Raw genomic sequence first — 24,506 nt, forward strand, 5'->3', positions numbered from 1 at the left:
ATTTTTACGATGATTACGAAGACACGACGTAGATCAAGGTCGTCCATTCGCGACGCGACCGCGCGAGACGATTGAAATAGTTTCGATGTAACGTTGAAGATGCCAGCTTATGATTTCTCTTATTATTGGCATTTGGAACTATTAATGTATATTTATAGAAAAACGAGAAAATTTAAGTAGCACAATATATTTGTCACAAATTCGGAAGAAATAGAGTTGAAAAGAATAAATCTTATAATAAATTCAGCTATTTGCCCCCATTTATTTCTTTTAAGTATATAAATATTAGTGCAAATGTCGGCATCTTTTTTCTGGAATCGCTGTCGCGCGACTATGCAGAAATTTCAAACTATCCGTCGTGTATTTAAAAATATCCCTCGGTTGTCCCATTATACGGAGAATTCTATCTAGACGTGGAACTATGTAGCGAGGTGTCGACATATACCGTTGATCGTTTGACGATCCTGTGTGCCGCCGCCGCCAACTGGATCAAACGTCATCTCGCGAATCTCACCCTCGTGACTTTTGTATCACCACCTACCTGCCTACCCACTTTTTATTTATGACGAAAACGTCATCGTCTATTTTCTACCGTTACATTTTCCACCGTTCGTTAAACAGTCGTTCGTCCTGGCGAGATAGCGCGCGTAACAATGTTACCATCACAATTCACGGCGTGACAAATGCGATATTCATGATGAATAAATAAAATGCAAAAATCAGAGAGCTGCATTCTTAGATAAAGGTGACAAAATTTAAGATCTAAAAATTCCTGGATTCAAATTTCCGACTTTTATCTTTAGAATAGGAATTTCACTTTTGCATTTTTAATATTTCAAGAACATTAACTTAGCACTGGGATTTTTTTGCCAGGCAGACTGCAAAATTTTCTTGTGACTTTTAAATTTCAGTCAGTTTGGTCAGAATTAGATTTTCAAGTCGATTTTCCTCGTTAAATCTTTCAGTTCACGAATTAATTTTGAACTGATCGACGCAACTTTCGACGTCTTAGATTATTTGAAGTCTGATTTAATTATTACTAGATTTAAAAATTCAATTCTCGACATTCTACTGTGTAAATGATGTAAGTGACGCGATTAGTAATTTAATTTCTGACGCAAATGTTCGCATTTCCTCAATTTATCGATTACGAGTACGGAGGGGAGAATTTCGCTGCTTCATCAGTAAAGGCGACTATTTGAAGCATAGCACACAGCGGAGAGATGAGATTCGCCGCAAAATACTCGCGCACAGACGCAGAGGAGCGTCAGAACCGCGGGCGCCTTTATATTTAGAAGCCCGGGTCGCGCCCGTATAAGGTGGCCCGCCGTGCAAAAGTCCTCTCTTTCTCCTCTTCAGCTTCTCTCCGTCTTTCTCTTTTTTTTCTTTTTGGAACTCGTAGAAAGATATATTAATTAATAAGTTTCTACTTAAAAGAAATGGTCATTTATCTTACTAAATACCATTTTACTCTTGCAATGAAATGCTGTAGCATCTTACACAATGATAATTATTTACATTATTATTTTATTAACCAAGTTATTGATTATTATAAAATTATTTATATATCTGATCATTTTAACAGATATTCAACGATATGAATTGCTTAAATTTATTCTTCCGTGTACATGATGTTTCTCTTTTGATGTACAATTTTAATTCTGTTGTGCATAAAATTGCAAAAATTTAAGGAAAACAACAATTCTTGCTGAAGAGCTTTATTATGCCTAATGAATTTTTATTACGCTCGTAAAGATTATTTGCAAAATCGTATTTGTAAAATCAATCTGTCTGTTATTTGCAGCTAAAACTTCATTTTCTGCGATTATTTAATTCTGATGTGCAATAATTCCGCAATTACGCTTTGATTTAAACACTTATCAAACTGAATTTACATTTACTGTATATTCATCATATGCTCAAAGCTTGGCTCGAAGCGAAATGACTTGTTTCACGGCATTTTTTCCTGACATAATGAAATAACGAGAGACAAATATTGGCAGCTAAATAGACAATCTTCGCAATCTCGTATAATAAACCCGTTAATTATGTGCGATCACAATATGTATACGTCGGCCGAGCATGTTCCACTGTCATTATAATTTGGGATTTGGACGCGTTCCTAAAGACGCGCGATGGGTCACTCTTTTCCGTAAAGATCACAGGATGCCCTATTTATTTCTATCTATGTTTAGACCGAACCTTGCACGCTCACCATCAAGTTCACCGCTTTATTACGCAGTGTTCCCATGCTTTATTCGCGAATCGCTTCTAATCGCTATTTCTAACAGCACGCTGTTTCATTACGATAAGCACGTGTATATTTTTTATGTCAATTTTGTATTTTGTGATATGTATCTTGTTGGACTTTGTTTAACTCTATCTATCTATCCGCATGTGCAAGTAAGTAAATCATAACTCGTTTTCACTTGGTGTGTTAAATTATTCTATAATTTTGTATATAGCTTTTCTCATCCATAATTTTAAGTACCGTTTTCTAACAAACTTTAGATAATGATTTTAGATGTGGAACTTTAGATAAAGAAACGTTGTACTATATATTAGGCACGAAAGATAGAAGAGCACAAGAGGAAGAAGGAACGGAAGGCGCAGGAAAAATTGGAGCGCGAGAGACAGGAAAGATTGCAAAAAGTGCGAGAGGCCGCCAAAGCTCGCGAGGAAAATACGCGAACCTCACAAACGGACGCGGGCAATGAGTCTCCCGGCACGGGAGATTTCCAACAATTCCTCAAAGATCCCGATGTACTTCAAGCCTTTCAGGTAACTAGAGAAAGTCACATGGTCTTTAGTAATTTAAGAACGTTTACTCATATGCGTACTCTCTACTGGAAAGTATCTATTAGATAAATGGAAACGCATTGAATCGAATTTCTACTATTTAATAAGAAGTACAAAATATATCAATTAATCAAAATACATTAATTCAGCCATTTGTTTACGCAAATTGTGTTCCGTGATATTCAATTTCGAAATATACATTTTTATTTTAGCGACAATTTAATTAAACATTGATCATAACTTTTAATTCTAATTAATTTTAAAGTAATAAATTGGCATTCTTTTCACTTTCTTTTAAATTATAAAACATTTCCAAATGAAATATATCTGTCAGTGATAATTATACAATTTTTGCAAATCCATCGCGGCGATGCGTAACTCGATCATTCACACGAGCGTGTCTCTAGGATCCGGAAGTAGCCGAGGCCTTCAGGGACATCTCCACGAATCCGATGAATGTCCTGAAATACCAGAACAATCCCAAGATAATGGCGCTTATCAATAAAATGGCCTCGAAATTTGGCGGCGCCGCCATGCCAGGCGGCGGAATGAATTTCCCGGGCGCTGGGATGAATTTCCCAGGCGGCATGCCCGGTTTTCCCGGTGCCGGAGCAGGATATCCCAATCCACCAAAACCAGCTCCTGAGGACGACGTTGGCCTCGACTAATCGCGATCGCATCTTGATCGATTGACTCATTAAAGGCTGATTTACTCTTAGCTTTTTTTAACGTTGTTCGTTGAATATTACTTAAAAAAAAACTTCTCACGTAATTGAAAAGAATTTAAACGATCGATCGAATTAATTCCGTAAGAATAATTCCGTGCGTCGGCAACTCAATTCTGCATTTACTTCTTGCTGTTGTTTTTCTACGTAATTTTCAGCCTGATTTTAGACAATCTGCAATGTCTAATTTAAACGTTTCGTTGTTCGCCATTTGTTCTTCACTCTTGCATAATTTACTTGTAATTAGAGTAAACATTTCACATCTTAGAATTAACATGGTTACTTTAGAATTTACATTGATAAGATAAAACGGCCGCCTTTAATGGGTTAAAAAGCGCTATTGTTTGTTTATATCTCTCGCTCTATATATAAAAGGATGTACAGGGTGGGGCATTTTAATCGCCCCAGGCGGATATCTCGGAAACTAAGAGAGATAAAAGAAAGTTTTATGTAAAAGTTGTAGGGTTTAAAAAGATCTATTTACTGATCTTATCAGTTTGACCTGATTTTGACCTGACCTTGGCGACGCCATCCAAGGTCGAACCGATTAGATCAGTAAATAGATTTTTTTAAATCCTACAACTTTTACATAAAACTTTTTTCTTATCTCTCTTGGTTTCTGAAATATCCGCCTGGAGCGATTAAAATGTCCCACTCTGTATATATATAAAGCCTGATATATACAAATAGCATGTATCAGTGATATGTCTATATCTCCGAAGAAAGAACTTTTATTGTGAATCAATATAGTTTGTTATACATTACAGAGCGCTCTTCGTTTTCTAAGAAGACGAATTTCGTGTGTGTGCGTTGTATTTTATTACCTAATCCCCCCCATTGATCGTACTTTATCATTATCAACGATTTTTCTCAAACGGATACAGTTTTCGAAATAATGCTGTAAGCAATTAAATATATTCGACTCGTAAAATCGATATAAGATAAGTAAGTATTCTTTTTTCTTCAATTAATTACATTTAATCGCCGATATTTTGTTTTTAATCATTATTTTGTGTCTTACATGTCAGTGCCATAATTAACAATCTGGATATTGTGTGTGTAGATGCATTAATTTTGGAGATAAAATAAATTACATCGAAGAAGTGATTTAAAAGGTTTAAAATTGATTAAAGTCGACATTAAATTTATCGCTATTATAAACAATAATTAATTCGCAATTTAACGAGAGAGAGTCAGATCGGCACTGTCTTGCTTGTTTTCGTTAAGTAATTCGTCCACGAGATACAATATAATTCTACATTGATAAGATAAAGCATGGGACACGAACTGCTTCGTGCGCGAGATAGATTATAAACTGCCACGTTGAGTACTTATAAAGTATTCAAATAATGCCACTTAACATTCTACAAAAGAGTTCAACAGTAAAACCCCATTTGTCAGAATTACTTTTAAGCAAAATCTCTATGAAATGATAATTGTCTGAAGATCTCACGCAATATACAATTATTATCGAAGATGAATTCTTCATTTACACAGTCGCAATTAATCAAAACGAATATAGTCATTTCGTTTGTGAGCAAGTAATCTTAAGGATGTAGCTTTTAAGATTCCGGAGTTTATATCCGGCATATTATTCAATTAACGAACCGTTTACGTATTCATTAAAATCGGTAAAATTTACATAAACGAACGATCGAAGAAATTAATTAATATCATGTAGAGAGTTAATTTTTCTTTCTACACGATATTAGTGATATCTATTAATAGATCGAAATAAGACTATTTCAATTTATGCGTATCTAATTCTGATTATATACTAACATGCTATTCTGTTATTTGAAAAATATATAAAAATTGAGGAATAGAAAAATGCGATGAAAAAAAAAGAAAGGGAACACTTTTAAGGGATTTAGCTTCTTAGACGATCCGATAAGCGGAGTTGTATCTCCAGATTATTCCAATAAACGGAGTTCCACTGAGAATTCTGTTTCGTGTGTTATCCTGTCAGATCCATATATAAAATGTTTGCAATAAATATGTACAAAAATATATACGCTCGCCAGTAATAATTACAACTCTTTCTCTTTCACTCTTTCTCTCTGCATTAATTATTAAATGTTATAGAGCATTGCATCGCCGGTCGCTTCTCGCGAACGCGATGCAATCCCGATGGCTTTCGCGCTAGAGACGACGGGATCTCTCGAAGTCATCGTCGTCGTACGGCGCTCGTTTACAGCGATCATTTGTACACTATATAGCGTGAACTTAAGAATCTAGAAATATTGCACGTGAAACCGAACGGTGTATCGCATTCTCGGAGACGGTGATCGTGGAAGAGCGTTTCGCTTCAGACACGGGGAAAGTCACGTGGCGTCGTCTCGCGAACGTTGAAGCGACGAGCACGATGCACCACGTGAGTCTAGATTATGTGGAATCTTCTGTATCTTTTATTAAGATAATCTGTCGCGGTAGCAAAGGCAAATAAACAACGCAAGCGTGTCACGTTTAATTGAACTAACGCGTGAACCGTCGAAAAACTGACTGCGGCAACTTGACAAATCATCGTGTGCGGAATTATCTTGAGGTTCGCTCGATTCTTCGTAATAGATTCGACATCAACATGCTTTATTCACTTGCCTTCTCCAATTTCTTCATCTACGCGTTTACTCCCTTTTCACTCTTCATTGCGATTCTCTTCGCTACGTCCTCCTGATCTTGAGCATATGCAAGTTAGGGTGCCATGGCACTTTTCTGAAGGTCGACGCTCTCGTCTCCTCCTCGGGCGACAGATTGTCTTCATTGGCCTCGTCTATCGATGGTTGAGTAACATTAACGCCGCAGCTGCTGCTGAGCACTCGTCGATGACGCGTCGCGTCCATCCGAGTACCGGCGTTCCATCCACCGGGATCGCTCAGTACTCGACGGTGTCTCCTCTGGCCGTTGCGGTGGCGATGATGATGATGATGATAATAGTGGTGGTGATGATGGTGGCGATGCTGCTCGGACGCTAACGACGCGTCGCACTCCAAACGTACGGGAAAAACGGGATTCGGATCCAGATACAGCCAGCTCGCGCTGTCCACGTAGGGGAGGAAGTGCACCGCGTCCAATGACAGCGAATGCGGATACATTAGTCGCTTGTAAGCGTATTCGTTGTCCATAGATGGTTTAAGCATCAGTCTCCCAGGACAGTGAGGGTCTCGCAAGCCAGGGTGCGGTCTGTTGGCATCGCATATTTTATCAGTGAGCAGTGAATTTAGTGTACAGCCGCCAACCACTATAATCATTATTATCATTATTATCGGCATGTTCTTTTGATTCGAAATTTTGCTCTTAATAAATTAAAACATAAATTATAGAGGATGGATAAAGAGTTAATCATCACTCAAGAATTCTTCATTAAACTTTTTTTTTTTTAAGAAGAATAAATACACGCAAGAGAATTGAACTTATTATATCGATTGCACAATTTCAACGAACCTGCACGAGAGTCGGCGCGAGATTCCGCGTTGTCAGTTGAGAGGATGCTCTCCCCGTGGCGTTCTGTAGCACTTGTTCCACGCCTCCAGCAGCAGCACGCAGCTGTGAAACCTGTAGAAGATTAGAAGAGGCAGGCCGATCCTGGACAGCACGCCCCAAGCGAGCACGCCGAAGAACCGCAGCTGCAACTCCTGCGACAGCCAGTTCTGCGTGATGACGGTGTCGAAGGCCCAGAGAACGGCGTTGCTGAACAGCAGGAAGGTGATGACTTGCCGGCCGGGCTTCGCCAGCATCTGGAGACGCGTGAGGCACGAGCGTCGCGACGTTTCGGCGATCAGCGTGCTCTGCGCGAAGCACTGCACCAGCTGCAAAACCGACATGGACAGCAGCATGATGTGGCGGGCACGCGTGTCCTCGGTCTCGCCGTGATCCGACATGGCCAGCGAGCACGCGCACACCACGATGGTGAACACGGAGTAGAGTTGCACGCCGAAGAGCGAGACGTTCGACAGGAGGCTGTCCAGGGCGGCCGGCGCGCGCGACACCACCGAGATCTGACGCACCTGCACGAGGCCGCTGGCGGTCATCAGACTGCTCAGGGTCAGTATGCCGATTAGAGTGCCGCACGTCAACCAGGACAGCGTGGCGGAGGGGAAATTCTCGTCCTCCCGCACCACGAGGAAGATTAGAATCACCACGATGCCGGCGACCATGCAGAGGATACCTAGAAAGAGACCCTTGCTGGAACCGTCGCAGCCCACCCTGCTGTGGCTGCTCAGATCTTTGCTGCCGTGGAACTTTTGCTTCATAAACCGACCCCGGCCGACGTTTTGACCCATCACGAAAGTCACTGCCGCGGCGATTAGACTGAAAAATTGAGAGAAATTATGACAACTGCTGGCAAGTATATCATTAGAAGTTGAATTTACATTGAAAAGTTGCTCAACGATGTAATAACGCACCTAAATTGCACGATGAAGGGATACAGGAAAGGCATGCTTGACGTCCACAGCTGCCCTAAGGTATTGGTGTTTAGGCACTCCTGCAACGCGATCACTTGCGAAATTTGCTCGTTCGAGACAGGTTGATAGGGCCTGAAGTTCGCTTTCGTCGTGGGCTCGTCTGAAATAACCCGTTCTCGTAATCGGTCTTGGAAAAACTTAAGTAAAACTTAAACTTAAAACTTAAACTTAAAACTTAACAGAGAACGAAATACCTATAAGATCCCGCGACTGCCTCGTCAAGGATCCGGGAAATCCCCGAAGATTCAGCGGAGATATAGACGTCTCCTGTTCGTGTTGCGCCAAATGCACAAAATAAGTCCACTCCTGCGCGGAATCCCAAATCACCAGACGCACCCAGACCGCGACATTGGTGGCTGCGAGATGCGTGAAGCCGAATCTGGCTGCCAGGCCGAAGCGCTCTACGAGGACCTGCGGATACGAACGGGAGAGAAATAAAAATTCCATCCTAAAATCGATGGTTTTCTCGAAATTTCAACAGATGTATTTTGGTAAAGTTTTAAAGTTATTGTGCGTAATTTGTAAGAAGCTGTTCTGGCACGCCTGATGTACGATCGCGTAGTGATACATAGTCGTTGAGGCATCAAAGCGTAACGAAGAAACGCGCTCACGCATTGTCTGACCGCGTAGCGAACCGCGCTCAGTGCTTGCTTTAATATAATTAACGTAACGCCGACGCTTGCCTGCGAGTTTACGAAGAGAAAGTGCATCTGTAAGAAGGTGAACAGGCCATGTACCACCGGATGCACAAAAATGACATCGGTCAAGCACTCGGCGCCCTGCATCATCGAGTGCATCGCCATTTCTAAACCGTTGAAGACCAGAGTCGCCAGGCCGAACACTGAAAATCAGATAATAAAACCAGTTAATAAAACTTATTTGATCGTACAATTTCTCAACTATAATTTTAATAATCCAGCCATATTTTGAATTATAAATAAATTCGAAGCTAAGTTTTAAACGAAAAAGAAATTGAACTGAATTCAATTTCAAGTGTATCACACGGATGTGATAAATTTTGCACATTAAATCTTGATTAAGTAATAATTCTTAATTGAGATATCAATAAAATTTCAGATGAGGCATAAATGAAATTCTTCGGTTTCATTTTCGCATAATTAAAGATACAAAAACAAGTATCGTCGCGGTTTTTTTTCTTGGCCTATTAACGCTGTCACTTACAGAGTGCGCCGACGCGTATATAGAAACTGGTCGGTGCGGTTCTGGCTCTGGAGATGTGCGCGCGTTTTAACGACCCGAACCTGGTGAGTGACGCGCCGCCAAGTTCCGCGTCGCCGAGCCCGTTACGGCTTCGGCTTAAGCTGCTGCAACTGTCAACCAGCACCCATATGTAGATGCCGATGATAACGGCGATACTGCCCACGTAGAGATACATGAGGAAGATGCCCTGCGAAAAACGATTGCGAATTATGCAACTTTCAGCGGACGCGCTTGTTATGCAAAGTTCAGATATCGGAGTTGTGATTTGGAACACGACCCTGAGCGGGGATTGCGCGCGGAAAGGGTCGTTACATTGATAAGCGCCGGCGATCCGGTTTCTAAAGCACGACGACGACCAAGACGTTTCATTTATATCGTTCCCCGATCCGTAATTTATGCGCACGGGAGCTCTCTGTAATCTCGCGAACTCGGTTCGCAATTACGTACGGTGTTTCGATACAAATTGCTCGACATACCTGTTACATTGGACCGCTTTTTAATTCCGATCGTATCGCCTGGGGTTCCCGGCGCCGGAATAACGTGTAAACGTCTCTTGTTTTTTTTTTGCACGAAAACTATTCTCCAAGATGAAAACAAGGCTATGATTCTAAATTTATCTTTACAATTCTTCACAATTGAAGAACCGTACTATTTTTCCAAAACTTGTTAATAAATCTAGATTGAATTATAATTATCAGTGTTAAAACATGTCGGAAATTTTGTCAAATTAGCCGTAGAATTATTAATTATTAGCGATGTCGCAAGTTTAATTTGTCACATGAAAATTTTTCTAAGATAATAAGTTTAATAAATAAATATATTGATTTAAATTACACAAAATACAGTTATATATTTTTGAATGAGCAAAAAAAGTTTTGCTTCGGTGAGAAAATGATTTTATTTCACCGCGACAATAGGCAGAATTGGGGAATCTATATATTTCCTTCTAGGAAGGACCCAGTCCGAGTTTCTAGTTCAAGGTTGCCTCATCGATACGTGTACTTTCCCCGGATTGTATGAAGTAACGGCACAATAATCCCAAGTCCGACAGCGCAGCGTTACTTTCGAGACTCCGACGCGTTGCGCGCTATCCTGAATTCACTTTTCTATCGGATCCGGTGCCCGCGATAAGACGATTGATTTACAGAGCCTAATCGGTTCACTTACTTGCAAACTGAGCAGGGGCACAGGCGTGTCCATGACTTCGGCCAGACACACCGCCAGCGTTAGCACGACGATCAGCTCGCCGTACACATTCGAGAGGACCACCCATAATTGTGAGCTGTGGGGGAAAACAGCAGAATAGAAATTGAAATTGAATTAAGCAATTAAAACTCTGAGCGAATAAGATTGATTAATCGGAGAATAATTGAAATTTCTTTAATATCTAAAAATAATATAGGAATGTGTGTGTTATGATAGTGATTGTGTACGTGATCCATCTTCGAGATACTCGTGCCTCAGGCCAAGATATTATCCGAAGATGATTTAAATAAAAAAATACATTAATTCAATCTAAAATAAAAAAAAAATAAAAAAAAATAATAACGTGAAATTCTTTTGAATGCAGAACACGTTTCGTAAGAAAGAATTGCGATTCAAAAGATCGTACTAGGGTTCCGAGTGGTCGAGCAGGTCGTCGGGCGTTCGCGCTCTCGACAGGATCTTCGAGACCAAGGACCTCGCCGGTTGCGCCGGGGAGGATGCATGCGGGGATGCGTGGTCATCCTTGTCCTTAGTCCGGTCACCCCTGCTGGGGCCGCCACCCGGCGCGCCCTCCACGGTGCCACCCGTTGTACTTCCGGTCTCGTTCAGGCTGTCCTTGTCGTGCTGCTCATTGCCCGCTGTAAGACAGAAGCGGAGGGAGGGAGATGAGAAACGCGCGTTCGTAACATTCGGCACGTACTCAGCAGCCGGAAAAGTGGAACCTCGCTTCTTCTTGCCACTTTCTTTCTTTGGCCTGCCGGGTCGTCGGAGAAATGTGTGTAACTTTCGCTGAAAGAATTTATACGTTTATTTCTGCACGCGGCGCGATAGCGCCCGCGGCGCTAAAACAGTCACGGATTTATGGATCTCCCCGCTAGCCCTGACGTTCACGAAACGGCCGTCGAAGAAGTCGCCGCGCTCAGCACCTGCTATCCCATTTGCATCTCGATCTCCAGCGCGCGGAGAAAATCCTTTTCTATATAGATTTAAAAAAAAAATATCTATGTAACGATATTTATTCCGTTAAAACTATAATGGAGTTAGAAAGTCCGAAACATCTTTTCTATGCTTGTTGCATAAACTTTGAACGATCGAGTTAAGCAACGAGAAGAAAAGCGCTATAAAACTTCATGGCAGTTTTAATTATTGTACATTAAAATCAATTTAATTGGCAAAAAGAGAGCCTTATTATTATTTCAGCGTATTTCTCGATCTCTTTCCAATTTCGAATCTGTCGATTACTGTGGACCGTTGTATAGCGAATTACGGAACAAGATATACGATTCCAGTTAAATTTCCATTTGTTATAAATAACTTGGGTATCGTTCTTTTGTTATCTTTACGCAGAGTGGAACGCGATCGCCTTCTAATGATACACTCGTTAGAGTAAACTGATGCGTTTGTAGGGGAAAATATTTCACACGTCAAAACGACTGGTGTAAGCTTGCTTAATTGCGTCTTTTTGTTCTAGTAGCGCATCTTTGATAAATCTTCGCGATACATTCGCGACGCGACGTTGCGTAGCCGCGCGTCAGAAGCTGCACAATGATAGTCGTTCTGCTGCTACGGGCCGTCAGAACGTACGAAGCTCTTCTAGTAAAAGTTCGGCTCTCCAGCGCGTTAAATAGCTAGCAATTACCGCGAGTGTAATGCCGTGTAATTAATGACGGCGAAACCAGTAAAGTTCTCTCTCGTGCGCGTGCATCTCGGATTCGTCCAACTGCTTTATCGCACACGCAGTTCTAACGCAATTCTCGCCAGCGCATTTAATTCATTTCGCTTCGAAATATCGGATTTTACTTTCAACACAACAAATTTTCTATCCGATAATTTATGATTGTTTTTTTTTATAAAAAACATGAATATTGTTTTTCACAAGAATATAACATACGCAATTTAACTTTCTTCATTTGGATTTATTTATTAAAATTGAAATATAGGTCATTTGAACATTTCAATTTTAAGATAAGTTGGACGATGCAAAAGTTTTAATGATAAATCACTTTTCGCGCATTTATCTGATTGCTGAAAATAAAAAGTTACAGATTTTTTAAATTAATTTATAATAAATAAATATTAATTTACAAGTAAGAAATTGTTAGATTTTTACTTGCTTTATGATAGAATTATACTACTTATATCACTGTAATTATATCACTTGGTGTAATTATTTCAATTAATATTTAAACTCGTGTTTAGATCGCTATTCTATATTTCTTTATGAGGCAACTTTTGTTGGTATTTTTTTTTTTTTTTTTAAAGCTGTTGATGAGTGCTGACCGAATTTTATTCATTGAAAATCATACGCATAATGATAATAATATCTTCAAATAGCTATTAAGTTTAGCTCTGTGCCATTGACCTAGATTTTTCTTCCATCTTCCATCGTTTCGAAGATAAATGTACTCGTGATAAGTACTTACTATCTTTAATGAACCTGAGAGAATTATAATATTCTCCGCAAGTGATCTTAAAAGGACCGCTTCCGCATGATGGAACCGTAATGAATTATTTTAAGAAAGCAACTGATATTGAGGCTAAAATCCTAAGCATACGGCGCTTTTATCGGCATTTGCATAGTGATCCGTAACGAACAGGACATAACAATTACGGAACGCATAAGTGGCGGTCGTACACGAAAACCGGCTAATAAGCTCTTCGTCAATTCGTTCCGTTACTTCGGCGAAAAGCCGATGCAGCCGCACGCAAGTCCGACCTAGCTTAAATCCGCATGCTAAAATCAACGTTATCTTGTCTCCTCGATTGTGCGTACGATATCAAAAGTCACGAGTCAAGAGTCAACGCGCGCGACAGCTGGCACAACGCGTCGCGCGATTAACGAACTTGAAGAGCATCTCGGAACGGAGACATGTGTTTGATTCGAGGATGACGCGATGATGGAGCACCGCGGCGGAAGCCACCACAAAGGACGCGAAGGGAGATGGAAGAGGTGAGAGGTCCTTAGGCAGAAGGCACTTGCGAGCACCTTCGACTCAGGTGTCGCGTATTCAACAAGATCTCGCAGAAGATTCCTCGCAACAGCTCTGTTTGCTTGACAACGATAATGCTTATGCAAAAGCGTCAACTTCAACAACTTGATTATAGAAAGAAATTTATTTATAAAACATTATCATTCCGCAGCAAATTACGCAATATAATGCGAGTTAAATATTCTCGTCAATTGCATTATAATTTGATCCGAACATCCACTTACGTATTTTGCAAGAGGAACAACTTTTCGAGAAAAGTAATGCGAAAATTATCTGTAAGTGGCATCGCAAATCGATTCGTCGTAAATTTTAACATAACTTCAGCCGTGCGAAATTATGCGTGTGGATTCTAATGGGAAGAATTGCAATAGCAGGGGAGCTGTAAGTATTGGTATAGAAAAGGAATCGATGGGACTGGTATCATCATGTAGCGCAAATTACTATTTGCTGTACACCTGCGGCAGATTACGAGTCAATTGCAGAAACTCTTCTCTCTCGCCGATCTATCAATAGGGACGAGTCCCGTAAAGCTTACAATTTTCATGTCTTCTAAGATTTATTGAATTAGCAGGGCCATATGGTATTCGAGAAAAGATTTCGATTATTCGCTCCGACAATGCTAAAGAAGATAACGCACCTTAGAGATGTAAAAATTGATATTTTTTTATTCGGATGGCCGGAGAATTAGGACGCAAGGTATAAAATGCATTGTCCGTAAAATTATGAACTCGCGACGAAGGTATAATGGGTATCGCTTTGCAAGCAGATTTCAGATTGGCTGAAGCCTAAACTTGAACGATCAAAAGGAACAGTTAGCTGCGCGATCTGCGGATGATGATATGTATATTACGGTACATTCGTGGCAAATCTAGATATTAGTATTTAAAATGTAACTTGAGAAATATTTTTTATAATAAGTACTTTAATTATTTTTTTATCTTTGTCGTGAAAGTAATTGAGAAGAAACGACTTTTTGTTTAATCTAACTTTGAAAAAAATATTATTTTTACTTGTAAATTTTAAAAATCAGTTGTGGCAAAATACTTTTTTGTTTTTACCTTAATTTAGATAAATATTCATCTCTCTTAGAAAAATGACCAGACAATTGTTTAAATTACAATAATAATTATTATTATTGCAATTTGATTTGATAATTAGAATTACAATTAAATGACAATAATAATTAGATCAGTTGATTGCAATTGTAATTGTCAAATTAATACAAAACAGTAAATGTTATACTACGAAGATCTAAATTTAAATAGTTGTGCTTGAGAGAAAAATTTTATTTCAACAACGCCCGGATCGTTATTCAAGATGCCAGTTAAGAGACGCCGTTGTAAGAGTGATTTACCTGACGTCCGTGCGTTTGTCACCGGGAAACTATCGTCGTGACGGTTCGTCAACAGCGTCGCCGTCCATCACTCGGATTACGCGAAGACGCTACGACCGGTTGACGATGGACAACGCGAAGTGCACGTAACGATAACGCGGCACCAAGTGACGCGCGCGTAACTTTGCTGTACTCTCAAAGGAGCATCGACTCTTTCGGGGATATCGAACGGTGGCGGCGGCGGCGGCGGCGGCGGTGATGGCCGAGATGATGACGGTGATGATGCGATTTTCTCGTAGCCTCGTTTCCCCAGCATCCGTCAATATATATACATACAAGTGCTACGTACAAGTGCTACGTACAAGCACATTGCTCTTATTTTACTACGAGAAGCGAGCGCCTTGGGGGGTATTGCTTATGCATCGCCCTCGAAATCGAATAAACCGTCGATGAAGATTCCGCTATTCTCGTGACTCACTTCTGACACTCGCGATTCGACGCGTTTTGATGGACACAATTTGACACGGTGTTTTGAACGAAAAATAGCGGGCGAAGTGAAAAAAATAACGGGCGCAAGAGTAAAAACTTGACGGCAGTGCTATGCTAATTTTGTTGTTGAATACATTAGAATACGCATTTCTAATCTTGATGAATGTATTAGTTAATCCTTTCTAAAATCAAATCTGCGTTCACGAACTGTCTGACTGGCTACTTTTTGAGTCATTGTATTATTTAATAGCAACAGAACAGTTGGAATTAAGAGAAAATTTTAAAAGGAATTTATTTTATAGAGTGCAATTAAAAAAGTGATGTTTAAAGTTATAGTTTCTACAAAATTAACTGTTCCTAGCTAATGAGAAAAATGCGATTTCTTCCGGTTGAAATATTGCAATACATAATTGACGTAACTCGAGAGATTCTTATGCATACAATTATATGTCATTAGTTATGCATGAAATGCCGCAACCGATCGTATCTACATTATTGCAGATTAATGCCGGAAATCCAATAAATCCACTTGAAATTCATACTTTTCCGCGTAAAAGCATTAATTCCGACACGTCGGTAAATCTACATCGTGCAAAGTGCAGGAGGGTTAATCGCTAATCTGACGCGTAGATTGTACGAGAAGGTGAAGGGTTAAATGTACAAAATACGACAGCGTACGCGGGGCGCATTATCCGCATCGCGATTATCTAGCTGGGTGTTGGAAGACGCTCGGCCCCGATGCGCAGCGGTTCGAACAAAATTGCCGAGATTAATTTGTCGCGAAACTTGCATAATGATCCGTATAATCGACAGCCGCCGTCGCGATCACGCGTAATAAGCTGGCTTACTACGGTCGACCACGAGGCGAGCAAGATGCACCACCTCCAACATCACTGCCGCCTGCCACCTGCGAATTATCGCTGCCCGCACGATAGCGCCGGCTCATTAGCGATACATAATGTCCGTCGACTCCTTGGCATTTTAACACCGCGGCTCCGAGTATAATATCAAGCCATTATCTGTCAATTCTGGCCGACGGTGGCGGGATAAGCGGATAAAGAAGAAGGATGTTGACATTTGGCTCCCTTTTTACATGACACGACGAGGATTTATCGCGTATTTGCGTAATCGATCGCTCTCGGCGTGAAATAACGATGGTGTTGCCGCGATTGTTACTATATAGTGATTTCCTTTTGCTCGATGAAAAGTTGAGACTATCGAGCGTAAGTCTTCCTGTAGCTTCTTCTGATCATGAAGAGAAAGTTTAATGGTGCTTCGCGGTTTTTTTAAAACTTCGGGTCAAAGTGTATTCTACTAAACGGACAGTAACTTTTTGTTAACAAAGAAATTAATTGCTTAACGTCATGTGTTTTGCAGTATGCTTGATATCAGATTTTTGTGCTGCTTGTTTTTTCTATTGTTATTTATTTCTATCCTTTTTTGTTCTATTTTTATTTGCTTCTTCGGCTACTTCATTATTGAATTTTAATCTTAATTGTTTTTATATTATAGGAATTATTTTGTTTCAATCGCTGAAGAATATTTCTAAGTTTACATATCGCGGTTGCAATGCAACTTTATCTATTTGCGGTGAATGTAAAAAATAAAAGCCGGTGAAAGAGACATACGCACACAGAATAGTTTCTTCATCAAATTTCATAAATTCTCCTCTGTGTTGTCCCACTTTCGTCGTCTGTCCCACATCTGCACATACGACACTACCTACGAAAACGTAGGCTTTTTTTTTTACGCATGAGTTATACATAACGTGTGATTACGTATCTTTTCCAATTTGCAATTCTAATTCGTGAATTTGCTCTTTTTACATTCCTTCTTTGTGCTTTTAATCTCATGCTGCTACACCGCGCCATGTATTTTATATTCTTATTTTTATCAAATTGCCGCTGTCGTTAATGTAAAAACGGACGAGGCGTAATGAGCTCTCAATGCTGCGGGCAACATATTGGCAATTCAGAAATTAAGATATCAACATGTGTTCGTAATTGATTTACGGGAAAGGGTCGACAACGTGAAATTGAGCGGAAAGTGGGGGATTTGATGAAAGTTTCAATAAAACGACGTCACACTTGTTGAACCATTTTGGGTGACCGGCATCTGCTTTTGCGCCATTCGTACGTATTTTATGGAGGTGCGCATCTTTAAACTCGCGTAAACAGAACGTTCATATATTTTGATTTGCGTCAATTTAACTGCGCTTTAGCTCAGCAATAACCAGGCACCTGGTTTAATTATGGCCATAATCAACGTTGCGCGGCGCCGGGAATATGCGAGATATTTACGGCGTTTCGTGCATACAAATTCCACAAGCGCTCGCGTTTTTCTTTATTCGAAAACGATAAACAAAATATCGCGTAACTTTCGTAACGTTGACGCTAAAACGATAGATGATATTCACACCTGCTCGTGTAACGGCAATGATTCATTCTATTAAATTTGCAATCAAAGAAGTCTCAGGAAAACTAACAGAGAGAGATTGATTAAATTACATTCATTTATTATCATAAGCGTTTGTAAAACTTAAACGACGAGCATCATCGGCGATTCGACAGATTATTATCCGATTTAAGTATTTGTATTCTGACCGGGCGAGCAGATGCCTGATGGCCAGCAAATAAATCGATGACGCTATTTTAAGAACGCGAGACGCGACGTTTGCGAGTCTTAAATCGAATGTATGGACTGTCACTCTTCTCGTAATAATAAATATCCGAGATGAGATCGTGGAGTATTCTAATATAAAGCGAAGACATTCATTTAGTGTTCCATTTACTAAATAAATAATACCCGAGAAATGTAACGTTTTTTTTTTAAATTGAAGCATTTTTATTCATTAAATAGTTATAGAATTCATTCCCGGATTAAAGTGAAAGACGCAAACAAATTATTCCCTCTTTATCTCAAAAGAGAGAATTTAATTTGGAAAATAAACAGTTAGTTTTTTAAAGTTACGAATAATTAACCGTATAAACAAATTTACGAGAATTTTTTTTGAATCCTCTGTATCGTTGCATAACGTTTGCAGATGCATTTAGATAACAGATGTGAAGCAGTAATGATGTTTAAATACCTGTTACTGATTGACAAAAAAAAAAAACAACAGCAAAATCGCTAGAACACACGGAACGCGAAGATAGGAAATCGCAAGGAATCTCGTAATTGAATTATGTCGTCGATGAGGAAACGGCTCGTATGTGATGCGTGCATCGCATGTAATACCGCGCTTTAAGGCATAATCGGTGTATAAAATCTCGTCGCGCGATCATCCGTGAGGATTTTATCATCGCAATAAAATAATCACAATAAAACCAGTCAAAGGTACGGCGTAGCAAATCGTCTTGTATGCGCTTTGATATTATAATCTTTTTTTACTTGGTGCCTTTACATACGAGCCGCATCAGATGTCGATGCGAGATGTAGTTTTGTAAAAACGTGCTGGTGCAATAGCTTATATTATAACGGGACCGCTTATAACCCGGAGATTTAAACTAGACTTTTCTCAAATAAAAAGTATGTTTAATTGAAAAATGTGGAAATCGTGTTGAATATCGCAGGAAAAAATAATTACACAATAATGTGAAATTAGAAAATTTGTTTTTCGGTTTTTCTTGTGTAAAGAGAAAATAAAATCAGAGACGGAAAGGCAAATGTTGTAAAAAAATTCAAATTTTCTGTATACTTCAATTTAACAAATGTCTTATGGATTAAATACTATAATTATATTCTATTTTATTTAAATTGTATTTAAGTAAACAAATATCACGCTCGAAGCCGTCGCACTCGCGATGGTGCGAAATGAAATCGCTAGTTTTCCTGACACTTCCTCGACTCTCTTCCGGTTCTAATTTGTTCCTCTTCTTGATTATAGACCGGCGACGCAGTTTCGTGCCGTTTTGTCTTTCCTATAATTTGTTCAGGCAGATCTATCACCGTGCATATCGTCGTTATTCGCGGCAGCACTTTCATAATGACCGAAGGTAGACATTCTTAGTGAGATGTTCTCTCAACGAGAAGAACATCTGCGTCGAAAAGTCGAAACCGTATGGTTAGTTTCGCGAGAGGAGATCGCGCGTTGTAAGACGCACTCTCTCACGCGCATATGTATGTGTGTATTTTCGCGCAGATGCGATTGTGCGTTGCTCCGTCCGCGCCGCCGCCGCCGCCGCCGCCGCGTGCCGAGAAAAGTGGTTAACTGTACAGACCGGCGGCGATGTTCGGCACGGTGCAGCTGCAGCATCATCTAACTACAGAGAATCAGTTATATGTAACAGTGACTGCCGGCCTGTCTTTTAGTAACGGTGGCGTCATATGGCTGACAGATCGATGTTGCGCGACGATTAATGGAGTCACGGTGTTGCTCAGAGTAGAACACGAAAGTAAGTTACAATGGCGAGGGAGAAGTGAGGAAGCGTACTCCATCATTTGCTTCCATAAATATGTTTAATTGCGAGCTAATTAGCCAATTTGCCTGCGATAAAATTTCTTACCTTCAGTCTTATTTTTTTTTTTTTTACTATTCGTACTATTACTTGCTCCTGGCGAAAGAACGCTAATTAACAAGTGGCTTAACAGGTGCTTCAACAACTAACATTTTAGTGGTGTATTTTCATAATTGCAAAAAAAAAAGAAATTATGAAAACTAAATTAAAAGTATCGTGAGAAACAGTGTAAGATCACACTTAGTTTCTATCGATCGAGTCAAAACTTTCTATTAGTTTTAAATGTGCTCTCTCAAATAGAGATCTGAGAGAAGCATTATATATTAATGCCCGATGTTATATTCATGCCGTCACATTATTATGCTAAATATACCGGATCTCGTCGAAGTACCGAATGCAAATTCGATTCCGGATCCAGTCGGATTTTAAATCATTGCGTAAGAATATCGTATATATTGCTTAAAATTATCTCATCCCTTCACTCGCTCTCGCGCGCGCTGCGATCTTATCTCTCCGAGGTGCTGTTTTTCTCTCCACGACGGAGGAGAAAACGATGCGCAGTGGAATGGCCTGAAAAGTTATGTGCAAGAATAATAAGGGTCTTTTCTCCCGCTCGCGCGCGCGCGCTCGATTTTTACGCCGCTGGCGGCGTTGAAGAATTACGGCGATCTGTCGCGAAATACGACGGCGTTGCTCGGAACGGTTATATCACACTCGCATAGTCTAATTCACGATGGAATAATTCACGCTCGTTTGCTATGCATGCTTTCTAATTTCCTCGATGCAAATCTGTATCCGCGCGGATGCAACGCGCTATACTCCACCGCGGAGAGATAATGCGCCGCTTGCATAAAAAGCGCCCGGCCGGCCAGTCAACCAGGAAACTAAACGGCGATGCGCGAGCGCGAAGAAACAGCGAAGAGTGTCGTGGTATTAAAAATCCCCCGATAACTCTCCGATCGTAAAAATGTCGATCGAGCGGACGGTAAAAGGTGTGTAAAAATGGTGAAAGTCGCGCGCGCGCAATTTATGTGATACACAATGTAGCGGCCGAGCACAGCCGAAGAGCACAGCATATCGGACGAAGATATAATGAAAGGTCTCTCGAAAGAAAGCAACAACTGCGAACTGGACTTGACTAGAAAGCTGCGTGTGTTACTCGCTTTAATCCTTCAACAATGAAATGACGTATGTGAAGAACGTCAAAAACCGTTAACACGGTTTCAACTTTTTAACGTCACTGGAGATTGAATTGTTAATCGTCGAACAAACTTGCTAAACCAAAAAAAATGGCAATGTGTTAAAGCACTTTTGGCTAGAAAACGCAATAGTGCAGGTAAAAATATTAACGAAATAAAATTGTCAATATTTATTGATGACTAACAATCGCGTCGAGTTTTGTCAACGCTTCAAATAATAATAATGTTTCCTTTTTTTATCGTGCAAATTTTCATACTCCAAACACACTTGAAGTAAAATTCGTGTAAAAATGCACAACAGAAAATACATGTCGACATTTCCATTTCGTGAAAACTCAAATATCATCGCGCAAGGTATTGAAATGAAATCTAATATCCTGGCCTTAAATTATGCGTGAATGCTGGCTACTGTGTAGAATCCAAGTTTACAAATCGAACGAGACCATTCACCGTTGCTCGGACAACATAGGCGGGATTGTAACAAAGAAACAGGTGCACAGAAGTGCACTAGACGAATGTTGACCTATCGTTGGCTCATGAGCCACACTTCGCACGTATTGACAAGTTGATGCGTATGCATACCCGGTGTACCATCTACCGCTACGCGAGTCCTTTTTGCCGGACAATACCGTAAGACAAGTGTCGCCTCGCATACCAAATGCACGCGACACACTTTGTCAAATTATGCGCCATCGTCGCGTACGCCGGAATTAATCTCGCAATCTATTAAATGCACCTGATCATAATTTACAAGTGGATTAACCGTGATACAAGAGATCATTGGCATGTACATGACGCATATGTACATCGATTTGCAGAAATTGTTGCAGCAATTCGTCGTTAAACGTTTGGTTAATTTTAATTGATGTTCGTTCGAATAAATTCGAACCTCGCATGTTTATAATATTAATTTAATATCAGTTTGATCAACTTCTATGCAAACGATTTTAATTATAATTTATAAATTGATAGCGCCCAATATTCCATAGCCCATGTTACTAGTTTACCAACATTGTTGCGTACATAATTATTATTCATAGATAAATATATAATTGTGCATGTAATTTAGATATAATTCCTCATGAAATTAAAATATACTTTGGGTGATTTATAATTTACGCGGTAAAATTCTATTTATAATTTCATACACTGTATAATATAAAAGGCATTTTTGTCAAAGTTTGCACATGTACAAAATACATATCAATGATATACATTTTACACGCGCATACATTAATTCCTCAAATGTTTTCTATTATATTATATGAAATTATAAACGCATTTCTGCCTCAAATTCTATCGTGAATTATAGATCATTCAAAGCAGGCTGAAAATTCCAAAATTTGAAAAAAGAAGCGGAAAATAAATTTGTACGGCTCTTGTATATCATTCGAAAGGTATAAATTTTCTCCTGAAAAATATAGATTGTATTCTAAGCGATCATTTTTTGTGCGGCAATCAGCATAATTTACAAAATGATTAAAGCGTAAAAGTATCTCGCGCGATCTTCGCAAGACAAATTTCCTCACCCCACTTGTCCTTCATCGGTGTCGTTGAGACCGCGGACACCGTATCCGGTACATCCACCGCGCGTTCCTCTTTACCGGACAGGATCCCCTCAACGCATCCCAATTTCTCCATTTTCGACACCGATCTCCGCTCAATCTTCCAATCATCATTCCCACTCTTTTCGTCCTCCATTTTCGTCTCCGCGAAACTTTCCAGGCCCGGCAGCTCTCGGATGTCCGGCACCAAAGTTTCCTCGTCATCCTCCCTAATCTTCCACTTCGCCCGCTGACGGTGCTGATCTCTGCCCTCCTGCTCCTGCACTTTCTCGCTCGCGGAGTCCACCGCCTCTTCGACGAGCTCCTCCTCTTGGAGCATGTATTCTCTCCTCTCGTTAGGATTCCCGTACACTCTGTAAGGCCCTACAAGACCCACCACTCCTCTGGGTAGCGCCACCGAGTTCTCACGGTCGGGCCAAGGGTTCTCGTACTCGGATTCGTCGGCGTACATCTCCGGCGGATCCGAACGTAACTGTCTAGGCGTGTCTCCCAACCACTTCCTCACCCCGATTCGTCTGGACGCGTCTTCGGGGTCCAGCGGTTGCCCGGACTTTTCTCCGGAATCGGTGCTCTCGTTCGGAGTCTTGTCGATGGATCGAATCACTTCGTTCTCGCAGGACGTTTCCGGTAACCGCACTTTCTTCGGCTTTCTCACCACGCTGTAAAGAGTGTCTTCGTCCTCGACCTCGACAATCGGCGACGTTCTGCCCCGCGAGGGTGAACAGACACACTCCGCGTCAGACTTGCGACTCGGCTCGTTCCTCACCGCGCTAATTATCACGATCTTGCGCTGAACATCCGGAGGAAGACTCTTCGCTGCGACGGTTCCGTTGCTATCGAGGATGCTATAGATTGGCTCACGCGTCGCCGTCTGGATCCATCTGGGTCGTTTGCACTGTTTCGAGGTGCCGCCAGATGCGTCCGGAGCTGCCTGTCCGTCGACCGTCGCCGTGAAAATGCCAGCCAACTCGGCCACCATTCTGATGAATTCTTCGTGTCAAACGGCCCGCGCCGGATGTCACGCACAAGCCGATCGTGACTAACGAGACGAGATATGCGTACTCTATTAAGAGCAACGAGAGAGCGATAATCCGTGGTTTATTTCGCGAAAATAGGGACGAATCGAGCGGTAAATTCTTGACACTCGGCGAATGTTGAAATAAACACGGCGTGAAAACGTTTCGGATTTTTTCGGGACCTTAAACTTGGAGATCATTGCTTTCTTGGAATTTATGTTGAGAATTTCAGCATGTGAAATAAGTTAATTTATGACACTCTAAGAAAATCGATACTATTGTAATAATTTAATAACACAAAATCAAGTGGATAAGTTTTACAGTTACAAAAGTTATTTTTCTTGGTTTTGTATAACTTATTTTACTCTCTTCCGAAGCGTCGATAATTTTTTGCAAATTTTAGTCTTGAAGATTATTGCGCTCACCTTTGACTTGTTTTGAAGATCGAAGGGCATAAAATTAATTAATCAATCATATCTCAGTGGAATCGTTTCAACTTACGAACTTTGCACTGCGAGATCACACGGATAATTCTTTAGTTGCGAGAATCACTTTTCCCGTAATCTATAACGTTTTGTTAATGTCTAGAATTTTTGCTATTAGATCCAGCATCGAGTCTACCGGCTCGCACGTAAAAGGCAAATGGCACTCGGCTACTTTAGCTTCACGAGAAACAATATCGCGGTGTCGTCAGGGTGGTGGCTGGAGGTCGATGAGATGGATGTAGCTCTCGTTCGTGACCAGATTCGTGAAAAAGAGGATTTCACATTCTTTACCGACGGCGTCGACTTTTCGCATTTTCAATTTTCGCTCGCGACAATTTTGCCTTTTAAACTTTGAAGTCCAGAAATCTCCATATCGTGACTACATTTTGTATTTGATTACTCAACTATTTAGAAGTAACTGAATTTTCGCCGGTTTTATAATAAATATATAAAAAAAGAACGTGGTTTGAACAAACGATGTTTGTTTTTCAAAAATCTCAAACTGTGATAGCGTCTAAAGATTTAAATACATATATATTACAAATTTGCCACAATCTT

General features: G+C 40.4%; 2 protein-coding genes across 2 annotated transcripts in view; one reads left to right on the top strand and one right to left on the bottom strand.

Moving 5' to 3' along the window:
- Window positions 1-24,506, top strand: part of LOC105673092 (putative protein FAM10A4) — a 48,466-nt gene that overhangs the window by 13,968 nt on the left and 9,992 nt on the right. The gene's annotated exons all lie outside the window — the stretch shown is intronic.
- Window positions 4,171-24,111, bottom strand: LOC105673089 (proton channel OtopLc-like). The gene is made up of 9 exons (XM_012368443.2): window positions 22,412-24,111; window positions 10,821-11,052; window positions 10,376-10,490; window positions 9,170-9,395; window positions 8,671-8,828; window positions 8,182-8,398; window positions 7,928-8,087; window positions 6,966-7,832; window positions 4,171-6,704 (listed from the first exon to the last, which is right to left on the bottom strand). The coding sequence occupies exons 1-8, from the start codon at window positions 23,424-23,426 to the stop codon at window positions 6,998-7,000; spliced, it is 2,958 nt and encodes a 985-aa protein (XP_012223866.1). The 5' UTR covers window positions 23,427-24,111; the 3' UTR covers window positions 4,171-6,704; window positions 6,966-6,997.

This window comes from Linepithema humile, chromosome 6 (genome assembly GCF_040581485.1).
Source record: "Linepithema humile isolate Giens D197 chromosome 6, Lhum_UNIL_v1.0, whole genome shotgun sequence".
NCBI classification, from domain to species: Eukaryota; Metazoa; Arthropoda; class Insecta; order Hymenoptera; family Formicidae; genus Linepithema; species Linepithema humile.

Coding starts and splice junctions, on each gene's coding strand:
- LOC105673089 (XM_012368443.2), bottom strand. CDS start 23,426: ATGGTGGCCGAGTTGGCTGGCATTTTCACGGCGACGGTCGACGGACAG. Junction 11,053..22,411: donor ACCGATGAAGGACAAGTGGG/GTGAGGAAATTT, acceptor TCTGTCTTACAG/CGGGCAATGAGCAGCACGAC. Junction 9,396..10,375: donor TGCCCCTGCTCAGTTTGCAA/GTAAGTGAACCG, acceptor CGTTTTTCGCAG/GGCATCTTCCTCATGTATCT.